This window comes from Colias philodice, chromosome 29, assembly GCF_061535455.1.
Source record: "Colias philodice isolate Cphi_HAF_F1 chromosome 29, ilColPhil1 Martin Lab GWU primary, whole genome shotgun sequence".
Taxonomy (NCBI): domain Eukaryota; kingdom Metazoa; phylum Arthropoda; class Insecta; order Lepidoptera; family Pieridae; genus Colias; species Colias philodice.
The window spans coordinates 1,387,207-1,410,779 of NC_143114.1; the positions used below are offsets into that span (position 1 = coordinate 1,387,207).

Below are 23,573 nucleotides of genomic sequence, written 5' to 3' on the forward strand. Positions count from 1 at the left end.
CTTGTTCTATTATGCTGAATATATGTTTACAAGAAGCATTAGAGACAGGAATGGAAAGAACAAACGTGACCATTTTTTTCAATTTAGAACAAGGATTTCTATCTTTCAATTTAGTAAAGAAGTCAACCCAGCGTAAATCAACTCGCATCTCTTCAACGAGATGTGGCTGCATCTCCCGCAAAAGTCAAAACTCATTGTAAAGTTTGTCGCTATCTAAGTCAACATTTAACAATTCCTGGAGTCTAGTAATTTCTGACCATGTCATTGGTGTTTTTAGAGATAAAATTTTCATTGCTTGATATTCCGGATCATCAAAGTTGTACCACTTTTCTAAGTACAGTGTAAACTCTTTATAACGAAACTCAAGGGACTGTGCATTTTTTGTCGTTATAGAGAGTTATTGAAAAAAAAAAACAAATTAACAAGAATTTTTAATATAAGAATTTTTAATTGTATTTATGTCTTAGATAATAAATGCTTATACATATAAATTATTGTTTACACATATAGCCTGATAATTTCATCTGTCGTTTTTTGCTATGCCAGTACTTGTTTTGTATTATTTTACGTATTCTATTCATATCTAGATATGTGGTGGAATTGTCTTGACTAAACAACAAAATTTTTTCTACCAACTTAGCGGCATCTAGGGCTTGTTGAATTGTTGGTGGTCATTCGGCTTTGTCCACTTGATCGTCTTCATCTTGATTATCGGGTGTTTCCTCAATTTTTGACACTAAATCAACAATTTGTTCATCTACAGATGCTTACAAGTGTACCAGTTGTGGCTACACTATTTATATTTTTGTACGATTGTAGATCTTCGTTAAAATTGTTTGGTATGTTGAACTGGCTTATCCATTCACTCAGTGGTAGATTGTCTTCACCGTCAAATTGGTTCATTTCTTGGCTACTACATAATCCAGCATGTCAAAAAGAATGTTGAATAGTGGCCGCTGTTACCTCTTGCCAGGCTTTTGATATGAAGTTCAGTTTTGGCAAAATCATTTTTATGTCATGCAATGGAACTGTAGCAAGATCGGGAATGACGGGCAGGTGAAATTTGTTTGGGTTCTTAACAGATTTGCGAAGAAAACTGACCTCTGTTTCTTCACCTTTTTCCCCTATGACTCTTGCAATATAATAAATATGTTTGCGCTTAACTTCAAATAATATTAATACAAAGTCTCCTTCTTTTGTCAAACTATTCAGTGGGACAAATCGATTCGTATTAATTATTAAAACTTCAGCTTCCTCTTCAAACATTGGTTCTTCTTCAGAATAGATGCTAATTCGGTCGTCGTCTTCACTGGAACTGTCACTATTTAAAACCTTTTTTTCACAGCAGCCTTAATCTGTATCTTAGTCATTTTGTGCTTTAACACATTCTCTGCTGCGTAGGTCATCGGTGACCTCACCTCGACTGGATTAAGGCATCGGTGACCTCAAGGCAGACCTGAATTTGAAACTACTTTGTGAGGCCACGTTTACCAAATATTTATCTATAACAGGTGACCGGAGCGGCACTGTAGAACAATCCTTTGGTATGGTTTCTGGCTACTCATATATTTGTTGAAAATATGTATGAAAATGTAAAGGGATGGCAAAAAAAACAAACTGGACCATTATAAATGTTCTTAATAACTATCAATCATAACAACTACAGATAACGATGAGACTTATTGAAGCAGGGTAAACAGTAATGTACTTCACCAGGACAGTTTTTGCAGTATGTTGCAACTTTTTTTGTTTTAAAATAGCCACAACCCTTGATTTTGATGCTCCAACAATGGAATCAAAAATTTAAAATACAGGGTCTGAAAACAAACATTACATTTTTATTTTATTAATTTTTTTGTTTTGTTTCGAGCTTCTTTTGAACCTAATTTTTTTACATTTTTCTTTATAGCAAGTTACACAAAAGCTCAATTTACTTACTGGTCCCTCTTTCTTCAATAATTCATGCTTCATCCTTTTAGGTTTCTCCTGCAGTGAATTTTGCTCTTTATAGAGTCCTGAATCAATAAGGTACTCTACTATCTGACGCCTGAACTGCACAATACTTTCTTTAGATTTTTTTATTTTCTTTACATAATCCAAGCATTTACTAAAGCCGTGTCCAAGATAAGCTCGACACCCAGCTTTTTATACCATTTTACTGTTTTTCTCAGTGGTGATGAGTATGAGGACATTTGATCACTCATATCAACGGAGCCTTTTGCTTCGTTGTATGCTAATATCATTTTAGGTTTTGTAACAGTTTTACCTTTTTTTAAAACTGTTTTTTTACCGTTTGAGTGTTTAGTCGAAAGCATCAACACATCGCGCTTATCCTTCCACTTGAGCATACAAATACCACGCTGATTCTCCATAGCTATGGATTCACCTTTTTCCAGTTTGGCGTCCACTACTGCTACCGGCAAACCCTTTCTATTTTGTCTTAGGATTCCAACTAGGTGGGTGTCTTGGTTCAGTAGTTGATTTGCCAAATCTATACTTGTATACCAATTGTCTGTGGCAACTGTCTGACCCAAATTTAATATGTCTTGACGAAGAGACATAACGACATTTGTGGGTGTTATAGCAGTTGTGGCCTTCGATAATTCTTTGGAATGAGTTTCAGGAGAGTCATGATGTTTAGTAGAATTTAGATTACAGAGTACTTCAATTTTAATAAAATATCTGGCTTCTTCTACACCATTCTGTGGGACAAGACAATTTTGTGATATAATCAGAGATGAAACAAGATCGTTTGCCGTGTTGCTTTGTGTATCTAACTTTTTAAAGGAAACGGCAGGACTTTTTATATTTGGATAAGAAACTTCATCGTCTTCATAATCCCAGGGCATCACGTGATCATCAGTAGAAGATGCAATACTCATCTCTACGTCGCTGCAACTTGTTGAAGAAGTGGAACGTTTACGCTTTGTGCGTTTAAACTTAATTTCGTTCTCCATTCTTAAAGTTTTACGTGGCTGTTGGCCCGATGAACTCTCACCTGAAAAATCATCAGCACCGATAGCCTTTCCAGGAGCTACATGGATTTTATCTTCCTAATAGTCTTCTTTTCTAGGCTAATGTTAGCTCGATTTTCGTTTAACTTTTTCATAAATGAATCGATAATAAGATTTGCATCAACTTCGATCCTGCCTTGGAAGTCGGCGTATAGGCTGTTCTTTTTTAAATACACTCATGGCACACAACGTTATGTTCTCCACACACGGGTTTTTTGCACTTCACGCATGATAATTTCGACATCCTGCGGAGTTTAGATGGACAGTACGAACAATATCTCTTTTTTCACGCGTGGTAAGGATAAGAAAAAAGATGGCGCGTAACGGAGATATGTCACGCGTAACGTTAAAATTTTACACTAAATTTTTTTCCAACCCCGATAAGGAAGTTTTACTTCAAAAACTTAACGTAGTACAAAGGAAAAAAATGAAAAAGTTATAAATTAAAAAAAAATCTTATTTTTAGCTAATCCAGGTTTTCTGTCGAAAGTCTGTTTTAGACGAAAGTCTAGACTGCCTCTTCTTATTGTCACTACAGCTCTTTTAAATTCCTGAGTGTAAGATATTTTATAGTACAAGGCTTCAGGATCCTCTTTCTGAACCTTGAAAACATTTATCTTTGTCAACTTAATATTATTTTTGTCTTCGTCTTTCTGTATTATAAAGTTCATTTGAGTAGTAGCAGCTTTCCAGTCCAAAATGTCGTTAAAACACATTGGTTGACGTGCATTGGTTCGGTTTAGCAGTTTTTATGGCACCTATAAAGCCTTCAGGGGTATATATAGGTCCGGGTATCAGTTGTCCTTTTATCTGTCTTTTAAACTCTGGAATGGGCCGAGTCACCTTCATTTTGTGTATGACCCTTAATTTATGAGAAATTTGTGGGTTATTGATTTTATATTAGGCAATTTTTTAACAGTGTTGCTGTACATAGCCACCATGAACTTATTTTTTTGATGTCCTGCACAATTATCAGAGGCGATATCTATAATTCAATAGGCTCGTTAGTTTCCGAAATATTCTGCAGGTATTTAAAAATGCAAGTGGCAATCTCATTCACCCCTCTAGGAGCTTGTGACTCATCCCAAACATAACATTCCACATGGACTTGAGATCATAATTTTAACATTCAAATTTAGTACATTCAATTTAGATTTGTAATAGAACACCGAGATGTCTTCTTTGGGACATTGAAACACAGCCTGTAAATAAAGAACGGCAACTAAAACTTTGTGATCTTTCTTATCGTTCTCTTTCTCTGTGTCTAATTGTTGCAGTTCATCAACTGAGATCAAATTTGGAAACTTTACTGCCAAAGTGACCAATGAATCAATTTGACGTGACTTGACGACTTGCGGGTCAAAAAACTGCACTTGTTTAATTACATCATTGCTGCACTTTAAATTTTAGACTTTAAACTTTAATCAAACATTAATCAAGTAAACTCAAACTCAAAACTCAAACATTTATTTATTCAATTAGACTTCTTGGAGAAGCACTTTTGAAACGTCAATACATATTTTTTACATTTACCACCGATTCGGAAAGCAGTATCTATGGAGAAGAACCGGCAAGAAACTCCATAGTTGCTCTTTTAAATCATATCAGTATTACAATTTAATTTTACAAAATATGTAACTGTATATTATCATAATATGCCAGAGAACTGTCCTGTGGTTTTTACGCGATAACCCTCCATGGGTTTTTATCTTCCATATATTCCTTAATGCTGTAATAGGCTCTCTGAACTAATACGTTTTTTACATTATTTTTAAATTTAGCACTACTAAACTCTTTGATACTATGAGGAATTCTGTTGTAAAAAAGTATACCTTGGCCCATAAATGAATTTTTAACTTTAGCTAGACGATAAAATGGCATTTCAATTTTATTTCTGTTCCTTGTGCCATAACAGTGTCTATCTCCTACTCTTGTGTGTAAGTCTGCGTTTTTGTGTACATATAAAATGTTATTAAATATATACTGTGATGGTACAGTGAGGATACCAGTGTTCTTAAAGAGATCTCTTAGTGAGTCCCTAGCACGTAAATTATATATAGAGCGTATGGCTCTTTTCTGTAATACAAATATAGTTTCTATATCTGCAGCCCTGCCCCATAGCAGAATTCCATAGGACATAATGCTATGAAAGTAGCTAAAATAAACCAATCTAGCCGTGTCTTCATCGGTAATATCCCTTTTCACCTTTTTTACATTTGGAAGGATAAATTCTACACAATTTGTTTTTTTTTGCATTTAATAATAAATTATTAGCATTGAACCAATTGGATATGCGTAAAAGAGCAGAGTTTACTTCGTCAACATTTGTGTCATGTCTATCCACATTAAATATTAATGAGGTATCATCTGCAAACAGTACTATTTCACACATATCCTGCAAATAATAAGGTAGGTCATTAATATACACTAAGAACAAAAACGGTCCTAAGATAGATCCATGCGGAACACCTATGTTAATCGGTGCACCGCGAGATTTCTCTCCATTAACGACAACGGTTTGTACCCTGTTCTGAAGATATGAAGCTATGAGGTCCTGAGCTAAACCTTTAATACCATAAAAATTTAGTTTCCGTAATAGAGTGGAATGTTCTACACAGTCAAAAGCCTTAGAAAGGTCGCAGAATATCCCTAAAGCATTCTTTGAATTTTCCCATGCTTTATATATATGTGACAAAAGAGCTATTCCCGCATCAGTGGTAGAGCGCCCCTTTGTGAAACCAAACTGTTTGGCGTGCAGTAAACCATTTGATACAAAATGACTACATAATTGGTTTAAAATTAATTTCTCGAAGACTTTGCTCAAAGTTGGTAAAATAGAAATTGGCCTATAGTTATTACAGTCTTCTTGGTCACCACTTTTAAATAAAGGAATGACTTTACTAAACTTTAATAAATCAGGGAATATACCACAGTCACAACATTGATTAAATATAAACGCTAAATGGTAGGCAATGTTTTCTATAATATTATTTACTACAGACATTCCCCAGAGATCACATGTTTTTTTTAAGTTTAATGTTTTAAAAGTTTTAACAATTTCCTTTGCAGTCAAATGTCGCAATTCAAATAATACATTACACTCAGCAACATGGTCCCTCAAGTAGGACTCAGCAAGCGCTGATGACGAGTTTAATTTTTCGGTAATACTAGCAGGGACACTACTAAAAAAATCTTCAAAAGCAAGCGCAACATCAGCACTTTTGTCAATGACCCTACCAGCATTCACAAGTTTTATGGTACTATTTGATTGGTTTTTACCCATTTCACCATTAATAATTGCCCAAACCGTTTTAATTTTGTTATCAGAGTTGCGTATTTTATCTCTGACATACAAGCACTTGGCAGTGAAACAAACTTTTTTAAAAGTTTTTGAATAATTTCTAACATAACTAAGAAATGACAAGTCTTTGTTATATTGCTTCATGCCATATAACTCATATAAAACGTTCCTGCATCTGTGTATACTAGGTGTTGCCCATTGGCTAAATGGTAAATCCTTGGTAATACTTAATGATTTAACTTTAAAGATTTTTTCAAACTCATTATGAATTAAATTAAAAAGATTTGTAAACATTTCACAAGGATTATTATGGAAGGATTGATCATTCAGGCCAGGCAATTTATTATTAATATTATCTCTAAATTTATGAATGCCTTTTTTAGTTATAGGCCTAACATTAATTCTTTTAAATGTAGGTATGTAATCCCATTCAAAAACTACTTTCTGGCCACAGTGATCCGAAGTGAGTGTATTGAGAATACTTTTTTCTAAACAGTTGCAATCACAGTAAACATTATCAATACAAGTTGCAGAACTAGGTGTAATTCGTGTGGGTTCATCAAAAAGTTTGTGTAAATTAAATGATTGAAATAAATTAACTATTCGTGTTGCCGTTTGTGTGTGTGAAAGTAAATCAATATTAAAATCTCCACATACTATAACCTTCTTTTCACTTCTGCTCAAACGCTTTAATATTTCTTCCATGACTGTCTCAAACATATTATAGTCACTGGAAGGAGGGCCTATAAACGCAAACAATAATGTAACGCTCAAGTTCAACACAGGACAGTTCAATGGTGCGTTCTACAGAAAGACTAACAATGTCAGTTCGTTCTTTGCTTTTTACATTTTTGTGTACTAAAATAAGAGAACCTCCATGAATAGCATGTTTCCTAAAGTATATACTTTTTAACTCATAATTATCAATATTTATTAACAACTGACATTGTTTAAGCCAATGTTCCGTTACACAAAAAACTTTAATACTATAATGATTTAAGAATAATTCTATTTCTAATAATTTGCTAGTAGTAACACAGTAATTTTAGTTCTAGCTTTATAAATTTTCACAACAACAACATTTCTAATTATCCTTACAAAACTAACTAACTTATCTATTATAACTTGCCACTGCCTTTGTGTCTGATTTTCTAATTCCCTAATTCTATTTTGCTCCCTTCGCATGCTCATATAGTCTCTATGCTGTTCGATTCTAAACTTTCTCCAAAACCCTCTGCTTGGAGAAAGTTTTCTGCAGCCTGGTCTGTATGTGTCAGCCTGTCACGCCTTCGAGGTGATCCTCGAGGGCGTGTCAGTCTGGCACGACGAGGTGTTGTTGGTCCTGGCCGAACTACATGAACATGGAAGGTATGCCTAGTGGGAGTATGCAAGCCAGTTTCTGTAAAAAAAGATTTCATATATAACAAAATTGTTCATACATAATTATGACATATGTACATTGATAAATAAATAGGTTCTATCTTACCTTCAAACTGTGTTTCAGCTCTTGTCAGAGGTTCTATTGATGGTCCAGGTTGAGGTTCATACCATGGTTGAGATGCTGGAATATAAATGAAAACTGTAACTTTGTACCACATGAAATGTAGTATCATCTCAAATTAAGCTATGTCTTACGTTGAATTTCTTCCTCTGTAAATATATTTGGCGGAGAAGATATAGCCCTCGACACTTGTGGTGGCACTAGTGAAGCACTTTGAGGTGACGCTAGCTCATGTTGAGATACTGTAACAGAAACCTAATAGTTAATCATCATGAATATTTCAGGTGTATAGAGCTAACAATGTAGTATACCTATAGGTAATCACATTACATTCTTGACTCACATTCAACGGATTGACTTGGTTAAAAAATTATTTCATTTTGAATTTTATCTCCAAGATAAGTCGGCATATTTTTGAAATCCGTATCATTCGTTACGCGTCGTATGTGTTCAGTCATTGAAAGATCAAATTTTAAAAAATTACCATTGTTACGATCATATAATTTTTGGCTTTAGCCACGAAAAGCCATATTTTGTGTACTTAGAAATTGGACCACATTTATTATTCTTTTGATTACATCGTACCATCGTGCTTTTCAACCTCTAAAAGTTTTTGTTGAATACTATCAATATTGTTCTTATTTTTAAGAGCATGACACAAATCTGTCCATTTTTTATAGTTATTGAAATGAGCAGAACTTTTCTCATGTCTGCTGCAATACAAAGCTAGATGTTGCCAATCACTAATTCCCTCGCAGAATTTATTTTTATGTTTTGATTCAAATAACGTGCAACAGAAGCAGTAAACGGCATTTTTCTAGTAGCTCATGTTGAGATATTGTAACAGAAACCTAATAGTTAATCATCATGAATATTTCAGGTGTATAGAGCTAACAATGTAGTATACCTATAGGCAATCATATTACATTCTTGACTTACATTCAACGGATTGACTTGGTTGTTGAGTTACTAGCCTAGGGTCATTTCCCACACTCAGATTAGGCTGCATGTCAATCACCTGAAAAAGGATACAATTTATAAAAAAAAACCAGTACATTTATGAAAAACATGGTGGGTATTATTTTGTTAGGTGTAATATTAAGCTCTTTCAAACAAAAATATAAAAAAATATCTATTACATGAGTTTAAATTCCAACCTTAATGTAGTTGTGTGACGGGTTTAACTTTTATTAGGTTTTACAAATATTTTATACTAGCGCCCCGCCCCGGCTTCGCCCGTGGTACATATTTACGTTTTCTCTACATAAAAACCATCCTCGTACTTCAAGGAATATAATAAAAAAAGATTTATCGAAATCGGTTCAGCCGTTCTCGAGTTATGCGCTTACCAACACATTTTGCGATTCATTTTTATATATAAGATTATGTAGGTTTATTATCTATCTGTCTATCACTATATTATGTATTGATTACAATGATTTAATTTTAAACAATTATCTATTTATATGTCATGTTAAATTATCTTAAGTATGTATTTTCTCTTTTTGCTCTAATTAGTTTACATACATATACAGGGTGTAATCGTTAAGTGTGCACAAGCGATTATTCCGTAACTATTGCAGATATCAAAAAACTTTAAACTGATATCGAAAGTACTTAACCTAATGAGTAAAATGGCCATAATAAATTTTTAAAAATAAAACGAGAAATAACCAAAAATGTTACATTAAACGCTCCCATACAATTTATTTCCCATACATTTTGTATTCATAGTAGATTTTCGAAGTGACGTCCTTATTGTGCAATACAATGAGGAGGTCTATTTACAGTTTCTAAATGAACTTCCCTCCAAATTTGCGAAGTAATTATAGCAGAAAACCAAAAAAACAAAAAAAAAAGCTAAAATCTTTCATATTAAATGTATAGGTTGATCCAAAAGTAATGATAATTGGGTATTTCCTGTGCACATAAAAATATAAAATAAATGTTTTATGCTTGCTCATGTAATCACTAAGTTATCACAAAAAAATTATATCTACAGGCCACGTTTCCAAGTATTAACATTAATTTTAATGTGAACAGTGCGAGCCAGAATGTTTCCCGACGAAAAGAAGAAACAACGATTCGACATTTAGAGGGTGAATTTCTAAATTTTTAATGAGATCAGGATAATTTTTTGTCACGATTTGTGACCATGGGCGTTACCTGGGTTCACCATGTTTATGCTGAAACCAAGAAACAATCAATGGCCTGGATGCGAGCTTCCAAAGTGACAGTGAAGATTTTCAAAGTGAAAATTAGTGGGATAGATTAAAGCCGTAGTTTTTTGGGACGCTGAAGAAATGTGGAATATTTTAAGAAGGTAGCCACTACTACACAGGGCTCTTACTACACAGACCAAATTAAAAGATTGCGGGTAGGTTAGTAAGAAAAAGAGACATGGCAAACTTCGGTCTTGAATGTTGGTTCACCAAGACAACGCACCAGATCACAAAGCGTCAGTTGCGATGGCTGCCAATCAAAAATCGGCATTGAAAATGCTTGAACACCCACCCTGTTTGTAAGATCTAGCTCCTAGTTAATTCTATCTCTTACCTCGGCACAAGAAATACCGTCGATACAAGAAATTTTAAGACGACAGCGAAGTAATGGCCGATTTTGAGGGGTTTTTGTAGATGAAGTCAAAGTTTTTTTTTTTTCTAAGTTAAGGAAAAAAAATATCGAAGTATATTATCTAGTTAGAAGACTATCTAGAGAAATACATAATTATTTTAACTGTAATGACCTTGTTTAATATTGATTAAGTATCATTACTTTTGGATCAACCCATGTACATGGGAAATTCATATCTCATACTAAATGTATGGGAGGGTTTAAAGTTAATTTTTTAGATATTTCTCGTATTATTTTAAAAAATTTATTATGGCCATTTTACTCATTAGGTTAAGTACTTTCGATATCAGTTTAAAGTTTTTTGATATCTGTAATAGTTACGGAATAATCGCCTGTGCACACTTAACGATTACACCCTGTATATAAATATTATATTTTGAACGTACTGCCGCTCCAATCGCTTCAAAGAGGGGCCACTGAGAATCAGTATTGCAACAGCTGCGTTGCAATTTATGCTGAGTGGCTACCATTTTGGCTCAACTTCTTAGTTTTATATATTTTAATTTATTTATATAATATATTTTAATTTTACTGTGTTTGAATTGTATTGTGTGCTAATGTGTTATTTCAATTTTGTGGGGTCAAATAAAGATCTTTCTTTCCTTTTACCTGTGATAATCCAGCCTTTTCCACTTGCAAACCCATAGCTACTTGTACCCCAATCAGATTTAGAACTCTCTGTTCTATATCTGTCAATTTGGCAAATACAGCAGGGCCACCACCAGTTCCACTTGCTGCTCTATGCAAACGAGCAGCCTTCTTTTTGGTGTTATTTTTGAAATCACTCCAAACCTTTAATCATGCAGATAATAAAACATTTCAATATAAGCAACAACTACAACAAGCAGTAACGATGTTTTAAACAATAGGAAAGCTTAAAATCACTTGACATACCTTCTTCCATTTGTCACAACTTTTAGTATCTCTACTGCCATCGCTATTTAAAAGCTGAATCAATTCCTCCCAAAGGGTCAGAGTGGAAATCCTACCTCTTGCATTGGAGGATGGTTTGCTCCGGTGACGGTGACTTATCACCGTGTCTAAAATAAAACAAGTTACATTTGTGGTTAATTCAATGGATCTTATATAATATATAAAAATACTTCAGATAAATTGCACTTACTGTTCCATATTATATTTTAATACAACAGGAGCAGTTCCATGGTAAAATAGATGCTTGAATACTGCGTAGTACATAATAGTGTAACATGATAAGTAGGAGAACTTACTTGTGATCCTTCCGAACTGATTGTTGGCGAGATTTCCGTTCCGTCTGCTATGAACATTATTAAGTCGTTGTAATAAAACAATTTTGGGCTATAAACATCACTTGCTCCCATTCCAGACTTAATAGAATTTTTATATTTTGTGTGTTCTCGATTAAAATTTGTTCGTAACAAATTAATTTTTTTCTTCAATTCCTCAATGCTGAAATTACTCTTATATCTTTTTAAAATATCCACCATATTCATGAGAGCCATATTCTTTTTATTTTTGTCTTTATAGTCCCGAGCCTTAATGTCCCACAATATCGTCGCATCTTTGTATAATGATATCAACAACTAAGTAAAATCACGGTCACTAATTGCGCCGCTGCCGCCATCATCACCGCTGGCGCCGGCGCTGTTCGTGTCGCGTGGTCTCTCCATAACGTTCCGTAGTACACTGAATGTGTTGCTTGACAAGCATGTTCTAAACGATCAAGCATGCTTGACAAGCATTGCAAAAATATAATTTTTCATCAAGCTTCATCAAGCATCGAGTTTGCTTGTCAAGCACATCAAGCTTCGTTCTAGACGGTCAAAATTGCTTGACAAGCAATTTTGATCGTCAAGGGCAAGAAGCTTATATCTTATACACTGGAGATTGCACTATGACCATTAACTTGTCACAAGAAAATATAACCTTGAATGACGTCAGTGTTGTTTTTTGTCTCTTTCTATGGGTGACCACACTGGTTGGATTTCGAAATAATTTGGAAAATCCAAAAGTGCACGCCTCATAATTTTTTTTTATAAATATTTATTAATTATTATTTTTGTTTATTTAATAACAATTAAACCACATCGAATCAGACCCTGAAAAATGAAAGGGTTCTATTCCTGAGCATACTCAAGCGTAAGAGAAAAAAAAAGACTCGATTAGTAAAGTATTTCGGTCGCTATCGTGTTAACAAGAAAAAGGATCCGCACATACAGACACACGGACGTCCAAGACAGAACTTTTTTAAACTGTTTTTTAACTAGTTTAAATAACAAAAATGACATCAAAAATATCATGAACGTTAAAAATAGTGTTTTTTCTTAATATGTGTGTGTATGTATTATCTTACAAGTGCAATGTATGATACATAAAGACATTTTAAGTTTGAAAAATCAGATGTTTTGCGCGAAGTGACAGTAGTACCCACCTCAACGCTTCGCTTATGAGGCGTGCAATAGAAAAAACTAAAAATCATGGTCTATAAATAATAACGACATATATTTTTAACAGTATTTATATTATAATATTACTGGTCATACTTTATAGGTATATATAGCATTAACATCCTTTGTAAATGGAGGAAAGTTGTGTTTTGCATCAGATGTTTACCAAATTGTAAGCTACTCAGATCTTCTTTTTAAACGAGTTGCTTCGACGGGTCAATTTCAAGCCAAAATCATAAAAGAAAAACTGTTTATAGCAGCCTTGCACAAATTTCATCTAACTTTACAAAGTTTATTTTTCAAAAGGTATTTTTTTCTGAGTCGTAATCCTCTGTAATTTTACCCTTGATGGGCACATATATTTCTTTTTATTTTACTTTTTGGAAAGCTGAAATACGTAAAACAAAAAATGTTGTGTGGTTTTATGAAACCACGGTAAAAGTGAAACTGTTCGAACGGTTCCGAACACTGCTTTGTGTAGCGCATGTCGCATGACGGTCGGCTGCCGAGTAGGTATACCTACTCGGCAGCCGCGATACACGCGACATGCGCTACACAGACCAAAAAGTTTGAGACGATGTAATAAAAGTTTCACTTTAAAAAAATATGAGGTAAGTTAAAAAAGTATAAAAGATCATGGGCATTTTTGTATGAGAGCTGGGCGTAAAACCAACAGAAATAAAATGTGTTGTAATTTACTTTATTGTACTTCTAAATACCCCCTAAATACTTGTTAACCCCAATATCGACCGGGTATCACTGCAAAAAAGTCCCAAAGATTGGTTAAATAAAACACACATATTTGTAATAAAATAATAAATATTGATACCTTTTATTTAAATATCAATGGTTATCATCAACTATAACATCTAATAAATGTTCTGCGGGTGCAATGAAAGGCTCGTGCCGTCCTAACCCCAAAAACCACAAAACTGAAACTATGACGTGGGCACAACTTCCTACTGTTCTTCTGCCTGTTAAGCAAGTACAGTAATGCTCAACTATCGCATTTCTACCGATTTGGTCTCTATCGATCAAAATGTAAGTGTTATATGTGCGCGATCTGACATGCCGCGACTGTATTTTAATTCGAAGCAACCACACATTAGTTTGCAGAATATTACATCTGTTTAAATCATCTAATGACTCCTCTCTATATAATTCAATTAAATAAACACCATCGCGGAAATGTTCTGCGACATACGATTTTGCCAGTTTTATATGATAAGTTCCCAAAGCGTGAAGCACTATACATTCCTCTGTTAAACGTGGAAAATCATTTAGGAATGGTAGATTTGCTTCCATTCTTACAAAGTCTCGACGTTGTCGATTCAGATTTTTAAGTTCGACGTAATCGAATAAACGATTCGGGTTGTTTATTTTTTCATCAATAATGTTTATTATATCTGAAGCTAGTCGATGGTTTTCAAAAACTGGGCGAAAAGCATTTAAAAGGCTAGCACCAATTTTGAAATCTACAAACATGTGGGGAAGAGCTCTATTAATATATGTTTGTCGCAGCAGTCTAAAACACTGTTTTATTTTGCCATTCATGGCTTCCACTACCCAGCGGCTAATGGTAATCGTTCGCGATTTATTGGCTTGGTCCGTTGTTAATTGGGTTTCGTTTCTGTCTTTTGTGGGTGGTATGTGTACCTCATAACCCCACTCTTCAATACTAGCTAAGCTATCCCTAAAACCCCGATCAACCAAAATAACGTCGTTTTGTTGAAAAATCCAATGCCAAGCACTATTTTCATCACGCATAATGTCTTGCATGATTGTTGCATCAGATGTAGTGGCGGCATACGGACCTAGGACATCCAAAATGTAGCCATCAGTGCTGACAATCATAAAGGGTTTTAGTAAATTCTCATACTTATGCAAGCTGTAAGACAATCTTTGAAACAAAAAATTAGAACTTTTTTCTATATAAATATAAGTACCATCGCAAATAACTATTGCTTTGCTGTTTTCACTGTTACCGAATATGTGTTTTGGTATCAACAAATTCCTCTCTAAGATATTATTCCTTGTGATATGGTCAAACCCTAGATGTAAAGGGGTAAATTCTGCCTCTATACATTCTCTAGCGATTTTCAATTTTCTTTCTAGAGTTCGACGAGACATACCAAACAATGATGCCAATCGTTCATTACTTTCACCTGTGCGAAGTTTTGTTAAATATACTCCAAGTACTGTCCGGGGACGACTTTGATTTGCGAGTGAGGGTGTTTGATTTAAAATAATGTTAAATTGTTCGTAATTAAATCCTACCCAAAAAAACAAGTCTTCGTTGTCTAATTCAGTCATTGAATCAAAATCGAATCTTGTACCACGCGAAGCAGCGTTTTTAAAAATATTACAAATATCTGTAAACTGAGCAGCATTAAAATCGTGATATGTGCGACAGTTGTTAATTAAATCATTCCAGTTATTGCTTTCAAGGTGCTGTCGACACGCTCTAGCTTCTCCAGGTATATACAAATTATGTTCACATAACATGTGTATTTTTATAGACATAGGAATTCGTAACCGTGTTTCGTTATGACAGTTATTAAAAATACAACGATCTGCTCTGTTTGGAGCTCTCATAAAATCATCTACTTCTAAAGTTCGTTCCTGAGGTTGTATAGCTGCATTAGGCTGCACTGCTTCATTGGGATGTACTTCTTCAATCCTTGGAACATCATTAGTTAATCGTTGCCAGCATCTATGACACGTTGAATAGACGTTATTGAATTCAACCTGAAAAATAAAAACACAAATAACTATCGTGATGTAGGTACTTCAAGGTAAAATCACAAATGCAACGGAGATAAAACGACATATGTCGGTATAGTACTTATAATAATAAATATAATTATTTTTATATAAGAAATATTTAAAAATGTAACTATAAGTTAAAAAAATGAATAAACAAAATATAATTAGTCGCTTGCTTTGTCTTTTGCGATATTTTGTTGAGTGAGCCATAACAATACTTTTCACAGAACAAAAGTAACTAAAGATCTTTACGTTTTACACGCAATTATGCTGCTTATTGCTAAAACCTTATACACTTGAATGGCATTAGTAAACATTTTGTTCATTTTGTTTATGGGTCATCTTAGCACTGGATTCGTCATCGGGACAGGTAGCAGATAGGTAAAGAGTTCGAATTGTGCACTGCGGTGTATGTAAATATGATTATATCATAGGTAATGCGTAATACTTACATGTATCACGGCATGTTCTCGTATATATGCTGCCATTTGTGGATCGCGCTGAGGAATATCTTCATGCAAAACATGACGTCTTTGTCGATAAACAGAGCGTCGACACATAACACACTGTCTTTCTTCCATTGTACTTAACAAAAACAGCAGAACACAAGTTGCGAAAAGTTCACTCCGAGTTCTTTCCGAGCATGAGTAATGAAAAATATGAATAACGACTGACGCGCATTGCCCGGCCTGCTCGCACCCTTGTTTTTTGGTCGGCGCCTGATTAAGAGAGAAGTTAGAAAGGGATGGAATGTAGTAATTCCGTTAGGTTACCAACCAATAGATTAGTTTCTTTGGCCTAGCTTTGCACAACATCGTGTCGTGTTATCTCCGGTTTTTTTTTGGATTCTATAACAAATACGTTTGAACATCACTGAATATCTCTGCTCACCGATTGTTTGGGTGATTGCCGTCATAGTATAAATTTAAGTAATGGTCATTAGCTTTCACATAAAATATATTTTAAAGCTGTTGGTTTTACGCCCATTTTGACCGTGACTCTTTCAATGTAAAAACGAACAATCTTATAACTACATGTGAGTGCAATACCGATGTCGTGTGTTGTTTCATTACTATGTAGTAACAATCTTGAAAATGGTGTTCTAAATTTTATCATAATATTGTTATTACAATATATTCTCTTCGCTATCCATAAAAACTCGTCATCATGGTTACCTTACTTGTTAAATTTGTTTATTGAAAACTTGTTGAAAAATGATAAAGTATTAGGAAAATAACAAATTTAACATGATTGATTACTAAAATGATGATAAAATTGACGATTTTTGCCATGAAAATGATTCTAAACAGGTAAATGCATGAGTATTGAGGAATATTGTAAATAGCGTAAATATACACTTGCCTGTGAAATTTTATGCCAGAATTTGGTGTCCAAAAACTTCTGCAATTTTTCACAATGCAATACATTATTTATATTCGGAAAATATTTATTAAATACGCAACAATATTAACTTAAATATTCGAAGCGACGCAATTTTTTTGACACATAAGCCATATTGTCAAAGTGAGAGTTGCTACAATTTTATTATGGTAACTACCCATAATCAGGGAGTATCGCTTTTTAATAATTGGTTCAGATACTTATTTTATTTAGCATAAATAATAATTGTCTCATCCAACAATGCTTCTGAATGACGTTGTTGGCAATTTATCAACAAACTCATGTACAAAAACTAACCTTTTGCACAGAATATTACAGCATACATGGGAAAACTTCGTATTAACAGTGGCAATACCAAGTTAGGTGTGAAAGTGATAAAACACAACAACTGGGCAATATTTTCTTGTTACACGTCAAATGTTCTTACCGAAATCTCCAGTGTATAAGATATAAGCTTCTTTGTCAAGGGACCCCAATAAACGTCACCATCAAATCAAATTGAGACGAACTTGTCTTTATTTTTAACTTAAAAGAATACTTTAATTCAAAACACGAACGCCAAGAGCATCAAACACTATATTTTATAATTCGTAAGCTAGCGCGAGAGCAAAACAAACGACCAAAGAACGTCACAAAAAACCACCACGATAGATAGTCACTTGCTTCCTTAAGTCCACCATATAAAAATGTATTTCTTAAAATGGTTGGTTAGTAAACGTATAGCCAGCATAAGAAAAAAAAACGTGCACGATTAGCAGTCATCGAATGTCACTGGCACTCGCTCGTACTCGATAGTCACCCCGATTGGAGTTTATTCGATAATCGCGATGGTGAAGTTACTCGCTTGTTTATGTTACACTCGCACTAGGCACACAGGTCCACGTATCCACCGAACTCGAAATTCTGGCTATATACCTCTTGCATAGGGATGGAGCTCGTGTGCGGCCCTAGATCATATAGGGGCTCGTCCACAGGAGCAGTCTCATCTTTGGCCCGAAAGTCGTATGAAGTAGCGGGATTTTGCATCGCTTGCTCCTTAACCTTAGGCGCTTTTTGTTTCGCCAGCCAGTCTTCGCTACGCTTCGTTCGACCTCTAGGTTTTACGGGTCTATCTTAGCAGCACGTAAGCACGACGTTGGCTGCTTGGTTGGTTGGTTGATCCTAAAACGAAGCACTTGGTATTGATATGATTTCATTGTTTATTATAAGAATATTGAAGTAAGTTTGGAATCAAAACTGTATTTTTTTATAAGTACCTTTCCATGAATTCTATTAGAGCAGAAAATTGCTCCGGGCTGGCGCTGAAAAATAAGTACACATTTTAATAAATTAAATTTAAACCTTGAAGACATAATATATTTTTATGCATCATTGCAAATGCAAAATGAACTTACCTCATATAGTAAAATACATATAGTATTTTTATAATCTAAAGCAAAACCTGAATTTTTTAGTTCACTTCAATTAAGTAAATTTATTGACTTTCTACTTTTTCGGCAGTATAATTATTGAATTATTGAATATTTTTCAACATTACTAATGTCAAACTGAATGACAGTTCACAGTTTGACGTACCCTGACTGACGTTAGAATTCGAAGCCTTAGAGCGTATACGCACACCGCACAGTGCGCATAGAAATGAATATTACGTACATAATTGTGCTTGCGGTCAGCCGGACGGCTACCCGCAATGCGGCTACCCGCATAGTGCGTATACGCTCTTAGGCTAGCCGCACACACAAAATAATATTGACAATAAAGTACGTATTGTCAATATTATTGTGTGTGTGCGGTCTGTATTGCGGTATTGTTCAATATTATTGTGGATTATCCAGAAATTCAGATTTTGTCACGTCAATATCGGGGGGAGGCAGGGGTATTGACAATAATATTGACGTGTGCGGGCGCGCGGCAATATTTTAGTTGAGAAAAAGATTTCAAGGCAGGCGGATGTTCGTGTTTTTTGTTCAAAATGGAGGACGAAAACAGTATCCAAAGCGAAAATAATGTTAATATTGTTGATGATAGCAGTCTCATGGAAAAACACTATATGTCAGTGTTTATTAAAACATGGGAAACTTATCCAGAATTATGGAATACATCCTGCAAATCATATCGCGATACAGTTAAGAAAAATAATGCGCTTGATAAGTTGCTCGATATTTATAAAAAAATCAAACCAAATAGCACGAGAGAAGACGTAAAGAAAAAAATTAAATCCCTACGAACAAATTTTTAATAATACAATACTAATACAATCTATTGTAGATATGCCAACCGGGGGCAAATAGTGGTGTACCACTCGACATTAACAGTCTTTTGTTACTCAAGTGGGATAGTGCAGACAGGATTCGTCTTAGAGAAAAATAATGCAATCATTTGTTTGCCAACCCTTCTTGCCTGCCTCAATTTGGTTGGTTTGCTGTCACTTTCAAACGCCCACAAAGAATATTGGTGTTTACTTTCTGGAATATAACCATATATTCATATTTCATATCCTGTCACGATATTATACACGGCATTAGAATGTCCGTAATTGTACTTTAATAGCATTTCTGAACACCAATCTACTCGATGTCGTTTTTGTTCTGGAGTGAGTTTGGGAGCAATCCACCGTCAACCAAGCTTCTTAACTTTGAAATGTTCATGTAAAATTTTCTGGATTTGTCTCATACCAATCCCCAAATGTCCTCGAATCTCCTAATAAGTGATATGGCAATTTTCTTAAATTAGTCGTCTGACGGTAGCCATATTTTCCTCCGTGATCGCAGTTGAGGGTCGACCTTCAGGAATTTCATCATGGTGAGAAACACGGCCTCGATGAAATTCAGCATATCAATGCCTTACAGTGCTCAAATGAGGTGCTTCCCTCCCAAAAGTATTTTGAAGGCGAGCAGTGCAAGCTTTCGGAGATAGCGAACTTTTAAAATCATCAAAAATCATCGCCCTAAAATTGTTTCGTGTTAGTTCCGTTTTTGCTACGGACAACGAACTTCAACTTGAGATAAAAAAAATTGACAAGCGCTTTCCCCCAATTTTTTTTTCCTTAACTTATGAGACTTCATATGTTAAAAAAATATAACACTCGAAATTCAAACATTTATGGGTGGCCAGAAACGCAAAACTTTTAGTGTGCACTAGGTACTGTCAATTGCAGAAGTACGTAACTAGTGCAGCCGTGTTGTTCATGCACTGTATTATCGAGTTTATGTAACAAGTGTTACCGAGGTTCTTGAGTCGCGATGAATCTATATTTCCCTGACCAGAGCGCGCGGACTACGGCCGCTAACTTTTCTGCGATCGCACCACGCGTGATATGCGATCTGACACAAATTGGAAAAAACTTACATTTTTTTTTAGATTTTTTCTATTATTACTTTTAACTAATTATGTACAGTCGGCCAAGAAAGTGGTGTACCACCCTAAGTTTGAATATCGCTTGCAGATTCATAGGTGATAAAGATTAGTTTCGCTTGCAGATCGATCTGACAACTTCTATTGCTGTCTTTATCTGATTATTGATAACGACTATTACTGTTTGTAACGTGACAGCTGTTCTTAGTTTGAACTTGATGGAACCAATGACGTCGTAAAATCAACGGCGGGGGGCTGTAGATTTTGATGACAAAATTGTATCTACAAATTCAGAATTGTAATCAACAAGTTACATAAAATTGTAAAGGCACAAGGCGAATCCACAAACCTACAATTTCTGTAAACTTGTAATTACAATATCAATAAAAAACAAGCTAAAAATAGATTTATCCTTTTATTAAATTTCTACAATCAATAAAATACTTATAACAAACAAAAACATAGCATATATAGTAATATTTAGAAGATATTGAAAATTTTTAAAAATTAGAAACGGGTGTAACCGCCGTTGGCCTCTATAACCTCTAAAAGACGAGACCTCATTGAACCAACAAGCCGTGAGCAAATATCGGTTCCCCGCATTTCCTCCCAAATATAATTACAGTGACTAATAAGAGCTTGTTTGGTTCTTTCATTTTGATGCGACCATCGTTGGACCATAAGGCCCCAAAGATTTTCTATCGGGTTGAGGTCCGGCGATCTTGAGGGCCACTGAATTACCCTTACGTCAGTGTGTGAACGAAACCAGGCTCTTACGATCCTCGCATTATGAATTGAACAATTTCCTTGAACAAAATCAAATTGTGGCACTTCGTTCTCCGGGTAAACATTACGGACTGTCGGTAGCATTGCATTCTGAAGCACGTCGATATAATTTACAGCCGTCGCTCGAGGAGGTAGAGAACACAATTCTCCTACACCATCCGCACTCATCCAGCCCCAAATATTTACAGAAATTCGACCTGATTCTCTATTTGGGATTACATGATCATCTTTATACCGTGTTGAATTATATCGCCAAAGGTGAAGACGTCCATGCTGACTGGATTTAAACGTTTTTTCATCACAAAACACTGTATTAGACCAATCAAACTCTAAGTGCTCTCTGGCGAAGTTCAGACGAGCAAGTCTGTGAGCATCCGTCAAATATATTTTCTTGGCGTAATGCCTGTGGTGCAACCCCATGTAATGTAGATGATTCCTTATTGTTTGGGCACTCACATCGAACATCTCCGCAAAATGTTTTGTGGGCTTAAAACCATTGATTTCATATTCCCGTCTCACGAATTCTCTATCGTTATTGGAGAGTGCAGGCCGGCGACCACTTCTTCTGTGATCCAACAAACTTCCCTCATCTCCTTCACGACGAATCCAAAAGCGGACAGAATGCCTCGACGATATATTCAAATTCCGGGATATCGCACTGATACTGCTTCCCTCATTAAATTGGGCAATTATTTGTGCTCTTTCGGCAATGGTCAAGTTGGCAGGCATTGAGATGATTTTATATGCAGTTGATTGAAAAATAACACGGAAAATATATCGATTTTTTGCATATATTTGACAAAATGTCAATTGTCAGTTTTCTTTTTCAAATGGAATTCGGTTGTCTATTTAAATAGTTTTTATTACTTTTGTTTGGAAACATTTCAATTGCTTTGTAGAAACTAATGTCCTTTTCATTTATACTAAAGGTTAAAATGTCATGTACTTATATGTGACATATGACGTATGAATACTAAATACATAGGTTTACGTCATGATAATGTTGTCTCTTTCAGTAATATCTTTTTATAACGAACCTTGTTGTAATTTTCGATGACCGGGAAACTAAATCAAAACTGGTACACCACTTTCTTGGCTGACCGTACTAACTATGTGATTAACTATTAATTATGTACTAGGGATATGTAGCTAGAAAAGTTACTTTTTAGAAAGGTTTAAACTACACGTAGTAACGTTATTAGTATTTGGAACTGCAAAACGGGTTACCCCTTAAAACTCAACGAAAGAACTGCACATCTAACTATTAATTTACAATGCATATATTATCTACTATTCTATACGATCACACTCACCTATTAACGTGCTCCAAGTACGTGGGCCACACTGAAAGTTTTGCGTAACTAATAAATAAAACAATTTATTTGTCTAATATTATATTTACTATTTTTTAAAGTATTCTCCGTTACATTTAAAACACTTTTTCATCCGTTCAAAACATTTCTGGAAACATGAGGACCATTGGTCCGAGGGTATGTTTTCTGCGTGCTGTTTGAAAGCAACCACGGCCTCTTCTGGCCTCGTAAATGTCGAACCACTCATTGAATCATAGATTTTTGGGAAAAGGAAGAAATCGCAAGGTGTTAGGTTAGTACTGCGTGCGGCATGAGTCACGTGCTCTATGTTTTCAGAAGCCAAAAATGACTTTGTTTTGTTCGCGGTGTGCGCCGAAGCACTGTCATGGTGCAACAAGATGCGACTTCTAGGTCGCTTTTCTCTTATTTTTTCTAAGATATTGGGCAAACAAATAGTGGTGTACCACTCGACATTAACAGTCTTTTGTTACTCAAGTGGGATAGTGCAGACAGGATTCGTCTTAGAGAAAAATAATGCAATCATTTGTTTGCCAACCCTTCTTGCCTGCCTCAATTTGGTTGGTTTGCTGTCACTTTCAAACGCCCACAAAGAATATTGGTGTTTACTTTCTGGAATATAACCATATATTCATATTTCATATCCTGTCACGATATTATACACGGCATTAGAATGTCCGTAATTGTACTTTAATAGCATTTCTGAACACCAATCTACTCGATGTCGTTTTTGTTCTGGAGTGAGTTTGGGAGCAATCCACCGTCAACCAAGCTTCCTAACTTTGAAATGTTCATGTAAAATTTTCTGGATTTGTCTCATACCAATCCCCAAATGTCCTCGAATCTCCTAATAAGTGATATGGCAATTTTCTTAAATTAGTCGTCTGACGGTAGCCATATTTTCCTCCGTGATCGCAGTTGAGGGTCGACCTTCAGGAATTTCATCATGGTGAGAAACACGGCCTCGATGAAATTCAGCATATCAATGCCTTACAGTGCTCAAATGAGGTGCTTCCCTCCCAAAAGTATTTTGAAGGCGAGCAGTGCAAGCTTTCGGAG

The 23,573-nt window shown here is 35.0% G+C and overlaps 2 protein-coding genes across 4 annotated transcripts; both read right to left on the minus strand.

The window, feature by feature from the left end:
- Positions 1–5,984: 5,984 nt before the first annotated feature.
- Positions 5,985–12,417, minus strand: LOC149475732 (uncharacterized). Of its 3 annotated transcripts, XM_089713168.1 has the most exons (7): positions 11,680–12,417; positions 11,345–11,477; positions 11,060–11,242; positions 8,756–8,834; positions 7,951–8,058; positions 7,802–7,876; positions 5,985–7,714 (listed from the first exon to the last, which is right to left on the minus strand). In XM_089713168.1, the coding sequence occupies exons 3-7, from the start codon at positions 11,093–11,095 to the stop codon at positions 7,503–7,505; spliced, it is 510 nt and encodes a 169-aa protein (XP_089569294.1). In that variant the 5' UTR covers positions 11,096–11,242; positions 11,345–11,477; positions 11,680–12,417; the 3' UTR covers positions 5,985–7,502. The 3 variants fall into 3 exon arrangements, with proteins under 3 accessions (XP_089569294.1, XP_089569295.1, XP_089569293.1); XM_089713169.1 differs by lacking the exon at positions 11,060–11,242; XM_089713167.1 differs by lacking the exons at positions 11,060–11,242; positions 11,345–11,477; positions 11,680–12,417 and having other exon boundaries at positions 8,756–9,221.
- Positions 12,418–13,503: 1,086 nt separating this feature from the next.
- LOC149475733 (uncharacterized) lies at positions 13,504–16,414 on the minus strand. The gene is made up of 2 exons (XM_089713171.1): positions 16,095–16,414; positions 13,504–15,624 (listed from the first exon to the last, which is right to left on the minus strand). The coding sequence occupies exons 1-2, from the start codon at positions 16,221–16,223 to the stop codon at positions 13,720–13,722; spliced, it is 2,034 nt and encodes a 677-aa protein (XP_089569297.1). The 5' UTR covers positions 16,224–16,414; the 3' UTR covers positions 13,504–13,719.
- Between the last annotated feature and the right edge of the window lie 7,159 nt (positions 16,415–23,573).